Source organism: Tachypleus tridentatus, chromosome 11, assembly GCF_004210375.1.
Source record: "Tachypleus tridentatus isolate NWPU-2018 chromosome 11, ASM421037v1, whole genome shotgun sequence".
In the NCBI taxonomy this organism is placed as follows: domain Eukaryota; kingdom Metazoa; phylum Arthropoda; class Merostomata; order Xiphosura; family Limulidae; genus Tachypleus; species Tachypleus tridentatus.
This window is the reverse complement of record NC_134835.1, coordinates 37,128,561-37,141,928: the sequence shown is the minus strand read 5'-3', so window position 1 is coordinate 37,141,928 and position 13,368 is coordinate 37,128,561. Positions and strand designations below refer to the sequence as shown.

The window sequence follows — 13,368 nt, the reverse complement described above, 5'->3', positions numbered from 1 at the left end:
GCACTGGGAGGAATGCAAATAATAATGCCTAAGTGTAGCCTAGTTTGGTAGAAAGAATAGGTCAAATCTTATGACTTGAACACATTATTTATTGTTTAAAGCTTTAAACATGGTATTTCAGTTTAAAGATAATAAATTTTTGTCAGACTGGAGGTGACAAAAACTGGTAAGTGTATTTAAGTGAATAGGAGAACCAGTGTGAAATATAAGTATTCAGTTTGCAACTTAAGTAAGTTAAGCTCAGAAATATAGAACAAACTAATATTTCTTTTTCCTAATAACTCCAAAAGTGCATGTAAAAAAAAGACCAAGTCCAAAGTTAGTTGAGTATAGTAAGGTAGATCAAGTTTAACTGTGTGACTTAGAATTTAAAGTACAAAATAGTCAGTCTCTCTCTTTTTATATAATATCTAAATGCCAAAGAACATGGGTTGAACTTGTTAACAGTTTAAATATATTACGTTTTTAACTTAACAGATTTAAACATTTAACTTAAAAACATTCAACCTAGTTTTTATTTAACAATTGTTTTGTTTTATTTCTCCAAGGAGGCATCAATTCTTGCTTTGTCCTGTTTAGACTTAGCCCAGGAATTTGGGTTGAATGTGAACAGCTTTGATTTCTTAGTGGATGTAGCAGAAATACTGGAAAACAAACTCAGTCCTGCAGTTATATCTAGAGAAGAATTGTTTAAATCCCAGCTTGGGAATAAAAACAGGTTTAAATATTTTTTTTCAACTCTTGTATGAAATTACTTCATTTGACAGCTAATTTTGTTGCATATTGCATTTATGATTATGTAATAGCCACTTTTGCACAATAAATAAATAATAAATACATTCCAAAAAACGAGACACTATATTTTATTTATAGCTTAAATTTTGCCAGCACAAGATATGGTATTTAGAGTCTGTGATTTGGAAATATTGGAAAATAGCTCTTGCTTTAGCAGTTAAATGAAATAAAATAATTTTGGTTTATGATCTGTTGATTTACATTTATGATACTAACCTTAACCTGTTGACTGCCAAGTATTTCAACTGCTACAATACAACTCTAATGCTTTTTAATTTTATAACTTTTTTTGTGATGCCATTTTGGATCGAAAGTGAAACAATTTGTAAGTAGTTCAAATGCATGTATGGTGCTGACATCTAGCGTTGAAGTTAGGTATTATTGAGAACGAATTAATTCATCCGTGGCATTGTGTTATCGATTGGTTTGGACGAGTTATCTCGTCTATGGCACTGAACAAGTTAAAAGTTACTGATGGGACTGTGTGAATATCATCAGTTTGTAACAACATTTTAAAAACTATTTATCATGAAGTTGCTTGTGGGTCACACAAAAAATGTAGAAAAACGTTAGTATTGACACTGTTGTTAACTCCACTAATTTCTGCTTGGGCTGTTATGTAGTTTTACTTAAAATGAGTGATTCCATCTAAATATCTTTGGTTTGTTCTTTATAGTGAATTTTTAATAGACTAAATATACAGTTACTCAATATGTGGACTTCAACCAGTAGTGAATACCTTAGAAACAAGTCTGGAATTTAATGGTTAACAAATTTTTTTATATCTTATGCTTCATTTTTACCCATTAAGCTAAGTGAATTAATTAATTTCACAATTAAATGTAAGTTACTGATTTTTATATTAATTCATCCATGAATAATATTTAGATTCTTAAACAAAACAACATGGGACTATTTCATGTTCTGTTGTGATCTTTGCAAATATACATGTCTGTGGTAAATAATTGGTTTGCGTATGATATCATATTGGTATAACATAGTGTTTTCATATCTGAATAATCCGTTCTGACTAGGGTTATTTTTGTTTAGATGTTTATCTGAATGATAATATTTTTCTGTTGATAACAAATAAAAAAACAGTTAATTTATTAACTTATTCTAAAATATTTTAATTGTAAATCCTATTGAATACAGATGTGATATTTTCAGGTGATCTGATTTCCATTAAAGTATTAGATAGGCCTGCTCAATAACAGCAGGGTCAGAACTGAAAATTTGGGTGTAATGTGAATCTGAAACGTTCATTCAGTTATAAGTTGCATCAGAAATTAACTGGGCACATTTGTTGGACAGTGAAAACAAACTTTATTTAGACAAAAAAATATTAAAAAAGGGTGTGTACTTTCATATACAAGTACATTATTGTTTATACATGATTAGTATTAGATCATTGGCTTTCCATCTCCTGAGACGAATCTTTGCCAAACTAATCAACAAGGATAACCAAGTAGAAATGAGAAAGAAATGTTTCAATTTTGAAGGAAACTTTTAGTTATTCTGCAAAGGTGTCTTCACAAGACTTTTGCATTCTTGTAAAATATCTTGGCTTAACATATGCACATCATCCACTTGGCCAGCAGAAAATGTTGAAAGTAAAGTTGACCCTTTTTACACTTAAATAAAGTAGACCATGACATGCCCTAGGGAAGAGTGGGTGTTACCTACTATATAAAACAAAGTAAAAAAAGAATCTCAAACAAGGCAACTTCATTGGTTTTTCTAGACCATATGTATGTAATACACTTGTGTAGAAACTAATTAAATGGAAAAGTGAAAAACTTTTTCTGTTTCTAAAAGTAGGCAGAAAACTTGTGCCTGTGTATCACACAAAAAGTAAAATTATAAGAATAAAGAGAACTGTTATTTTAATGATTTTGAATATGCAGATTGACCAGTCAGTTGACAAACACAGTTGATATGAAGTCCCAGTGGAGCAGCATGTATCAAAACTACGTTTGAGCATTGTTTGACATTTTGCAGATAATGTGTTCTCATCAAATATGAATTTCTTTTCGAAAGTAACTACTTTTTGATGTAAAATATTCATGCACTCAAATGTGTCGAGTTTGGGGATTTAGAATTTTCCACATGAAGATATCCCTTGAAGTGGTACCTCATAAAAGTTTCAGGAAGTGTTACAATCCTTTCTGACATAAAATATCCACACCTTCAGATTTTAAAGGTGTGTTCAGACTTTGGACTTAAAATATTGAAGATGAGAATAACTTTTGTACTTAAAAGGTGTACTTAAAGGTGTGTTCAGATTTTGGACTTGAAATATTGAAGATGAGAATAACTTTTGTACTTAAAAGGTGTACTTAAAGGTGTGTTCAGACTTTGGACTTGAAATATTGAAGATGAGAATAACTTTTGTACTTAAAAGCATTTGGGGCAATAGCATCATCCAGAAAGATATCTGTAACAAGTCAAACCACAACTGTGGTAAAACAAAATGCAGCATCTAGTAACAAGTGAGAATCCATGAACACAAAGGTTGGTGACAAAAGCCATCTGCTTGCCTAAATACCAGTATGCAACATAAAAATTATTTTCATCTGGAAAACAATGCAAGCTATCTGTACATGAGTTGTATTCTTTGAACACTCACTTACTTCAAACATGCTAAAGAATGAAATGGGTATTTATGTTATTGTTTATGAACTCTCAGTCAAGTTACTAGATGTAAACCTATGGATTTTTATTCGATAGAACTGTTGAAATTGTTGGCCTTGTACACCAGACAGAAAGCCAGTAGAAAGGGTTGGTATGGTTTGGATGTGATGGTGTTATGAAGGAACTCTTTGTAATGGAAACTACATTGTAAGGCTCTTTTCAGATACACAGTTGTCAGTATCGCTTAAGTGAATATTTATCAGTTGGCTTCATTCCAAACTGTATTGAAAACTTTTCATATTTTACAAGTCTAAACATGGATGTAGCTGGAGGATTCAACCCCTAGATTTTTAAAATATATTTTAAATACAAATTAATAGTTGTTACATGTTTTAAAATGTATTTTCAAGATGGCTGGTATGGATATTAAAACTTTACTTGAAATAAAGTCAATATTATTCAGTACTTTATTTTAATTAAAGTTTTAATACTCATACCAGCCATCTTGAAAATACATTCTTACTTCAAGTAGGTTTCTCGTCATCATAAATGTGTTAAAAGTTTTGAATTTGAATAACTTGTCCGTGCAATTTTTAAGAATTAGATCTGTATTAAAAGCGATGTTAAGTGTAGACACTTAAAGTGTGTAAAATTTAACTTCCTTTTATTATTTGACAGCTAAACTCATCTTAAATAAGGAAAACATTGTACGGTAATTTTAAAAACTGTTGTTAAAATTCATAGTTGCTTAGAAATATTTTTCAGGAGAGATGAAACATTTATGAACAAAGAACACTTTAGTGTCATTGTCTAAGATTTCTTTATCTTTGCAAGGTATATCCTTAGATTTTCTTACCTTTTTCTATTTTTCATTAACAGGGCAAAAAACTTTCTCTTTACACTTGCCTCATGCCCCTGCTTTCTGAATGGCCACCCATTATTCAAGTTAACTCAAAGACGGGTGCTTGAGGAAGTAACTAGTAGACCTCATTCCTGTTTTCCTGCTTATAAAGTGAGCATTGTTATCTTTGTGTTTACTAGCAAGTGATAATTTTCCCCCCCCCCCATATATCTGTCCGAAGTGGAAATTTCCTTCTTCAACAGCTTATATGTTTTTATTTATTATATTCATGTGCTTGTTATTGTGATTTGTAAAATTGCCCTGGAGATACATTTTATTTATTTTGCAAATTTTTGACATTTTTTTTTCTTTATTTGTTCTATTTTATGTGTTTGTCATTTGAATTTCCTTCATATTTTCAGGAAGTCAAATCAGTATTGGAAAATATAATTCTGTATTATCTTTATGTGCAGCTGATGCATAATTTCATGACTGTTATATGCTTGATTTGTGTCTTTAGGAAGCTGTTGAACTCCTGTGGGGTTCTTTTGGTTTCTGTAGTTGAACTGAAACAAATTTTATAACAGCCAGTTTTCTAAAATAACATACTGATATTGGTATTGAAACTTGTATTAGTTTTTGTTTATGATCTTAATTACTTATTTCTTTAAGGTCATCAGCTGTTTATGCTTTGCACAGTTTAATTTTTTTTTCATAATTTTAGTTTTCTTTTAGGGTGTTTTTTGATATTGTTTCTGTTATGATTGGTGTTTAAATGAATCTAGTACTGTATGACTTCCATTTATTATATTTAATAAAAACTATACATTTGGTTAGGATATTTTATGTTACTTAAAATGAATGAGATTATAAAAAAACTCGTGTAAATTACATGCTGTCAGCAGTATATTGTATGTAGTGTCAGTTGATAGTTTAGTACTTTGGAAAATATTGTAAATACATCACTGAAAAAAAACAACCTATTACATTAAATACTTTTGATATTTGAAGTTATTTTTGTGAAGTTGCATTACACGAATATGCTGTAATGTTATAAACGATATGAGCTCGTAGTTAACAAATGAAACTTACAATAGATAATAACATTGTTTACTTGCTTTTTAATACTGGAAATATGAATGGTTCTTCAACTGAACAATAACAATTTTTTTTTTTAATTTTCTGAAGGAAACCTGTTTTCAAAATGTGTCGTTCCCAACAATTCTGGAGACATTTAAAATTTTAGAAGAGCAAGGAAGTGTATATAAAAAATTAAAAGAGTGGGAGTGTACCTGTGTTCCCTTTTCTTCATCAGATACATCTAAACCACTTGTATGTATCTTTGTTTTACGTATTTAAGATAATATGAAACAACCAAGTTAAAAATATTAAGTGAAAAAGACGTTGTTGTGATGTGCCATCGTATATTTCATGTTGTAAAAGTGTTTTCATTTTGTTTGATACTGCTGTGGGTTTTAACATGATGACTTTTAGACATTTATGTAATAAATTTGGTCTTATTCTTTCATTATAATGTCTTTTCAATAGTTATTTTGACAGATGAGATGGCTTGTATATAAAATGTAAAATGGCTAACAAATGCAATTATTTTTATGTCATTGAACTTTTCATATTTTTGCACTTTGGTTGATTGTGGTCCTAAGCTAGATGTGGCTGTGGGATAAAATTCATCTGGTGATCTGGTATATTTTGTAATGTTTTTATGACATTCATAATTTAAAAAAAAACTTACTATTTAAGAAAAATATTACTTGTTCATGTCGATTTGACAATCAAATGTTATTAAAGCAAGGGGATTAACTTGATTAATCAATATAACTTGTATTGACGTGGTCCACATGTGCTCCTGCTACGTATTCACTAATATAAAACTAGCTTTAAAGATTTCCTGTCATGGCTGTGTTTTAGTAGACTAGTATTTTGTAACAGACAGCTACATTCCAATTATTATATATGTATATAGATTATTACTATTTAGAAACAGATTATCTAACTTATTTTTACAGTGTAGAACAATAAATCAAGAAGTAAATTTGTTTGATGCTGGACATAGGTCTGTATGTTTTCTTATAGTGAAGCCACATCGGGCTATCTGCTGAGCCCACTGAGGGGAATCGAACCCCTGATTTTAGTGTTATAAGTCCATTGACTTACTGCTGTACTAGCGGGGAGCTGAGAAAGGTCACTAAACCTTTTAAAATTTTGTATGTGGATGATATGAAACAAAATTTTTTTCAGGTTTTATATATGCAGTTGAATGGACAAAAAAATAATAAATAACTGTATAGATTCCATACAATTCCACTATAATTTATTAAGTGTAGTAACTAAGATGTACTTACATCTTAAAAAGTATGAAGCTTTGAGCAGACTAAAGACACAACTTACCTTCTTGAAATCTTGGTTCCAAAGAATGTCTTAGCTTTTCCACATATTAAAATGGCTAAAAAACCACCAGGGGGATATTCTGAGTCGTTGATTGGTTATTTACATGCCATATATTAAATTAAGTGTATACAAAGGGACTGTTTTCAAAAATTAGAAATATATGAACAGGGCCATTGTGTTTGATTCAGTACATAAGATATATCTCAGCAAAATAAAGATACGAGGTTCTTATTTTATATTCTAGCTTGTTAATATTGGTAACTTGAGTTACTAATTTGTATGAAACTATAGGCTTATTATTTTAACATCAACATTTTATTTTAGACAGTGCTGCATTCAACAAATTTTGAAGTACAATTTATGAATGTGATTTAATTAGAAATCTTCAGTAATGATATATTGCAGCAGAAGTTTATCTTAACTGGTTGAAATAATTTATGTAAATGTGAGTATAAAATAGATAAAGTGTCATTATTTTAGCTTTTATTGCTACAGAAAGAGCAATGTAGTTTATGATATTGCATTTATGGTTAATTGTATTTTTACTTTGCATATGATTCACTTGAAAATAACTTATAAAAATGAATTAATGTCATTCCTCATTCATTGTAAGTTTCTTTTTGTAGCTTCTGATTGGACTTTTGGACTCTTCTGAGAATGGAACTATTTACCTTAAAGACTCTACTGATAGTATATCTTTATGTATTGAAAAAGATTGCCCTTGTCAGTGTTACATCCATGGGTGTTGTTTACCCCATGGATTGATGAAAAGATCTATCATTCCATTAGGTTTTATTGTGGCTATTAAAGATGGTAGGTTAGTCAAAGAAGAGATTAAGGCAATGTCAGTTACTAGTGAAAGTAGAGAGGTTTCCTGTTATTTGATATGTAAACTATCATCTGTGTTGCCACTGGTTGAAGTTCAGAAGATAAGGCTGAAAGAAATCCCTTATTGTAAAGAAAAGTTTGACTGTAACGTGTATGATAATATTAAAAGTACTGTGACATGTAAAGAAAGAGAACAAAAGAACATTGAACACACTAATTCTGTATCCTTAAGTTCTAATGAACAAGAACAAATAAAACATAAAATATCAGCACAAAAACAAATGTTCACTTCCAAATCTGGAGTCAGTGAAATGTTGGAAAAGGAATTCACTTCCAAATCTGAAATCTGTGGAATGTCTGATGAGTACCAAATGTTTACTTTTGAATCTGTGGCCAGTGAAATGTCAGAAGAGGAACAAGTGTTTACTTGCAGGTCTGGTGTATGTGAAATATCTGGTCAGGACCAGATGTTCTCTTCTAGTTCTGGAGTCATTGGAATATCTGATAAGGAACAAGTGTTCAAGTCCAAGTCTGAGGTCAGTGGAATGACAGCAAAGGAACAAGTTTTTATTTCTAGATCTGGAGTCAAAGATGGTTTATCTGATGTTTGTGAGATGCTGTTAAAAAATGAATCAATTAATAAAAGTAATTTTTTTTTGTATATTGCACAGAATTTGTATGTTCACCATACAACAATTCCATTTCAAAAAAGAGTTGGACATTGGACATTTCAGTGCTCAGTAACTATGGTAGGAGCACCACTAATAGTGCTCTGTAATAAACCAGCTACTAGTAAATTCTTCAGTGTAACAAAATTTGCAGAAACAAAATTAGAAGGAACAACAGAATTCAGTAACAGTATGAAAATTCAGGAGTTTCCCTCTGCTGTGACAGTATTATGCAAAGATAACAGTTCCATAAAGAATCATCTGAGAAAAGCAGTGCTGGATTTTTATGATGTATCTGTACAAGTATATCCATTAATAAGGAAAGGAAATTATTTTAAGCTTTATATTCCTGTAGAAGATATATTAACAAACAACTTCCTCATGGGGCAAAGATATCCCACTAATTCTGCTCATTTCAAATCAGCTCTTCAAAGTTTTGTGTTTTCTACACAAGTTAATATTTATGGAAAAGTGGAAGTTGAAGATTTAGAGGAAGAAAAAGATGATGAAGCCCTAAAGTTACTGAACAATTCAAGTTTGGTTAGTATAATAATATTTATGTATTTGTTGTTTCTCTAGATTTACTTTTTTAAGTTATTGGTATTTAGTACAAATTGTGATTGCAAATTTCACACTTGTTTAGTGACCAATATATCTTTGGAGAGATTATTGTAAATGTATTTTTATCTTGTTTCAAGTCACTTTTCTCTTATTTTAACTTTTATTAATTTATCCTTTTTGCTTTTGGATGGATCTTTAGAGGATTTTATTCACTCTAATAAATTTAACTGATTATGCAGGCTTGTGATTGTTCTTGAAACTTTTACACAATCTACAGTAATTCCTGTATGCTGAATCTCAAAATTATATCCATATTTCTCCATCATGTACAGATTTTTTATGTAATATCAAAACTCAGCACATGAAAAAAAGATCACAACATGTGGTTTTGAGACTTAAAAGATGTGTAGATTTTCCAAAAAATCAGGATGAATGAGGATGCATGTTTGTGTAACATCAATGTTCTTCCCTTTTCTTCAATTTGTTAACAAACATAATAACAAAAAACGTTCACTGTGGTAAATGAAATAATAATTTGATCTGAGAGTTTTTTTTTCCTGATTTTGAAAAAAAATCTTCACATGATAGAAAAAAATGAATATTATTTTAGAAATCTGGAATGCTGAATTATGGAAAAATACATTATTAAAATCAGAATAACATTTATGAAGTTTAATTTGCAGGCCATGCTATTTCATTCAAGAGTGCATTACACACACTAATTAAGCTGTCATGATAAAAGTGTCCCTTTGTGGGAAACCATTAAGTTTACTGAGTTGGAATGCTACGATTCCATTCACTTAATTGAATAGAATGCAGATAGTCCATTTGATAGTTTTACATTAAAACTAACAAATGTAATAAAGCTAAGGTATAAAAATAATTTTATAAGGTATGAATTACAATATTAGTAAATTGACACATTTCAATAATCCATGGTTTCCTTCCCCTTGTGCAGCAGAAATGTCAGGTACTTTGAATTAAAAACAGTTTTTCAGTTAGACTTTGCATGTGTACTTCCTGCAACCTGGAACCATGACAAAATTACCTGATCTTTGTCTCCTTTTTACTACCAGGTATCAATTATTAATTTGAAAATTTAGAATATTTTACAAAAATGTAGCTGTAAGGATGTTTTGGCTGACATAATAAGACATGATTGAAAGTCACTTTTGGTATTAAAAGAGGCTACGCACTTTTATAGATCTCGAAAGAGGAAATGTTAGGTTTACAGCATTTAAGTTTTATAGAAAATTTAATGCAAGGTATTTATTTTTTTATTTATCCAAGCAGGATCTGGGTTGCTGGGTATTTTTTTTATAGGGGCACCTGATTTCAGATTTTCTGTATGTGTCAACCTATAGTTTAAAGTTATAGAATTGTTTTCCTGCCTTTATTTGCTAGATATGAGCATAGGGAACCTATGTATTTTTCAACCACTTGTCTGACTGTGAGAGCTGTTGCAACATTGTAGACTTGTTAATTCTATAAGAATATAGCAAAAACAGACAAGTATGGTGAAGAGGCTTCACTTCCAGTAGTCTCAGCAGTTCTGAGGAAGATAATTAATGTATGATGCTGTTTATATTTGTACATGGAGAATATTAATACATTGAAGTCCATATGTGTATATTTTGTTCTTCTCTCTACACACTATGCATTAAATATGATATTTACACATGTTACTTTTGTTACTACTCCTTGGTGAGTGTGAAGCACTTGTCATACAGAGTTTTCAGTCAACATCTAGATTCCAAATGAAGAGATTACTTTATTTAATTGTTGTTAAATAGGCAAGATCTACATGGCTCATATTCTGATAAGAACCTTTTTTGTTGACAGTTTGTATTTTTTGTTAGTTGTGCAAGACTATGATATTTCATTGTACTTCTCTTTCCTGATGTGTGTGTTCATATGGAGGCATAAAATGTATTAAAAAAGACAGACTACAGTTGTTTTCTGAATATTATATATATTAGTTTAAGTTTCATGTTCTTATGCCTTCTAAAATATATTTTAATGTTCACTTAACACATGATAAAAATATATAAAGATGTTTCTATAGAAACAAAGTTTCTATATTACATTATAAGAAAGATACTCTACTTTTTATATGTGAATTTCAATGAATTATCTTTTCTGAGCACACAATGTAAATTAGAGCATGTTCATTTGAAACAGTGGGCTGTCTTTGTTAAACACAGAATGTAAGTTGATTTATGCTTGGCTGAAATACTGATTTATCTCTGAATAAAGCATATAAAATTGGTCTATAGGTAGTTAAAATAATGAGTTATCTTATGCTATTTCATTAGCTTTTTTAATGTAACTGATTAGGTATGTAAGATTATTTTTTCATTTTTTAAAACAATTAATGTGTAAGAAATAAAAAAAAAATTAATAGTATAAACATTTTCACATGGATTTATTTTCCACCCCCATCCTAGCTGTAATACAGCATTAATCCCAAAATATTTGGATGAAGCCTAGCAATAATAATATATTACACCATAGACAAACTTTAGGTGATAGTATTTGTTTTTTTTAAACTTCCAATACATAAATGTCTTAACTGCTTTAATTTTATTATCTAACAGAAATGTGCGATTAACGAGACATGCAAGATTAATGATGTTAAGGAAATACTCTCAGCCAGGTAAAATTATAAATTTTGGTTAAGCCTTGTTTCTTAGAACCTGATTTCATTTTCTTGGTTGACTTTTTATGCAAATATTTGTTTGGTAAAAATGGTTATGTGTATTGATTAGCTTGATAACTTAGAAATATTGTTTAAATAGGATAAAATGGATTGTTAGATGTGCTAACAAATCATTTGACTTCTCTTTTATGCATTTAAACTTTAAAAGTTTGGTTCAAAGTGCAGAACTACATGCTGTGTGATATTAAATCATGTCTCACAATTCTCCTACTTGAATTGTTGGTTGAGTGCTTTAATTTCTTTTAACTTGAAATTAATTAACATTGATTTTAAGACCTTGAAATTATTGAACATAACATTATATACCTTTAACTGTCAAATGTTTAAATAAAAAGAAAATTTGACTTATTTTTTTTACAAGCTGGAGTACCTATCAACTGGCAGGGAATGTTTAAACATTCTTAAAATAATGTAAGTTTAACAGCAATCATACATTTCAAAGTATTAACTTGAACATAAATTTTATCTCAAAATTTTAAAATCACAGTTGTGAAAAACCAACCCAAATTTAGAAGAAAATATCAGAGTCAAGAAACATATGGGAGGCACCAGACTACGTAACAGTAATTTAATAATACAATCTGAAAAAAGCTTCAAGTTATGATCAAAAAAATATATATACTCAAAAGTGAAATCTGTAAAATGCTTTGCTAGGAACACAGATATAGAAAGAAAGGAAATTGCTTCGTCTGATGTGTTTGTAGATGCTGCTTACCTTTGGATTCATGCTTGAATAAAGCAAGTTATATTAATTGGAAGTGAAGAAGTGATGCTGCAAGTGGAGAAAGAATAGTAATGAGAAGGACAACTGACCTGAGAGGTCAAAATTGAATTATGTTAGAAGAGAGTAAGGTGAATGGTGTTAATTCTGGAGAAGATGAAAATGCTAAAACCTCTAAAACCATTACTAATATATACAGCTGTATCTTTTTTTATACTTTGTGGATTTCAAATCTGAAAAATGATTCTGAATAGTAGAGTTAAGTAGTTTATTTCTAACAATCAGTGCCTTCTGGGACATGATATTTTAAAATTTGTTATGACACCAAGAATGGTCAGGTTTTTGTGACCACAGGTCTTAAAATTATAACAAAACTCCTTTATAAACAATATTTCCAGTTTGCTTTCCATCCACCAAGAAATAAAGATTTTGAGGCAATTCCACCCTCAGACATACTACATTTCATTAATCATGAAAAAAGCATGCATGGTTGATTGAGAAACAATCCAGCAACTTTCATACTTTTACCTTGAATACTTTTAGAATATTAAACATTATCTAAAGTGTCAACCTGCTAGTATTGTTTGAGATGGACTCGGTAGACCTGGACTAATTAATAGGCTTTACAAAATAGAAATAGGGTTAACTTTTGACACCCCTTCCTTAGAATATAACCCATAATTCAGTGTTTACATACAAATTTTGGTTGAGATGGCCCAATAGGCTTCATCTTTATATTTACACAGATTAGCATTAGAGCTGTATTTTCTCACATTACTGTTTGACTTATTTTAATAGTGTGAAAATTCTTATTTTTAGCTGTTTACAAATTTTTCAATTTAATAAAATAATTGAGTTAAGATTTTTTTGTTGATATTCAGCTGTAAACAAGTGATTACTAGCAACATTTTAACAACACAGACGTAACGCCCCCTTTTTTATATTAAAATTTCTGTTGGAAAAGTCATTATATCTTACTCTAGAGTTCATAATGAAAAAGTGGAAGACAGTTCATGCTAATTTGACAAAGTATGAAGGTTGTAAGTTGTGACAACAAGCATTTTTGCTGAGTATATATTTCTATTATTTATATAGATATATATCATTATGCAAGTGGTCATTATATATAATTATACCTCACTGTGAAGCACAGTGAGGCATATTGGTTTGTCCCTGTCTGTTCTGATGTTGT

At 29.9% G+C, this 13,368-nt stretch overlaps 1 protein-coding gene across 12 annotated transcripts in view; it reads left to right on the top strand.

Moving 5' to 3' along the window:
• Window positions 1-13,368, top strand: part of LOC143231940 (uncharacterized) — a 243,790-nt gene that overhangs the window by 20,369 nt on the left and 210,053 nt on the right. For all 12 annotated transcript variants that reach the window (XM_076466828.1, XM_076466832.1, XM_076466824.1 and 9 more), the window contains 5 exons: window positions 549-718; window positions 4,309-4,441; window positions 5,459-5,602; window positions 7,306-8,715; window positions 11,334-11,392. In XM_076466828.1, coding sequence (XP_076322943.1) covers window positions 549-718; window positions 4,309-4,441; window positions 5,459-5,602; window positions 7,306-8,715; window positions 11,334-11,392 — 1,916 coding nt within the window. The remainder of the gene's footprint in view (window positions 1-548; window positions 719-4,308; window positions 4,442-5,458; window positions 5,603-7,305; window positions 8,716-11,333; window positions 11,393-13,368) is intronic.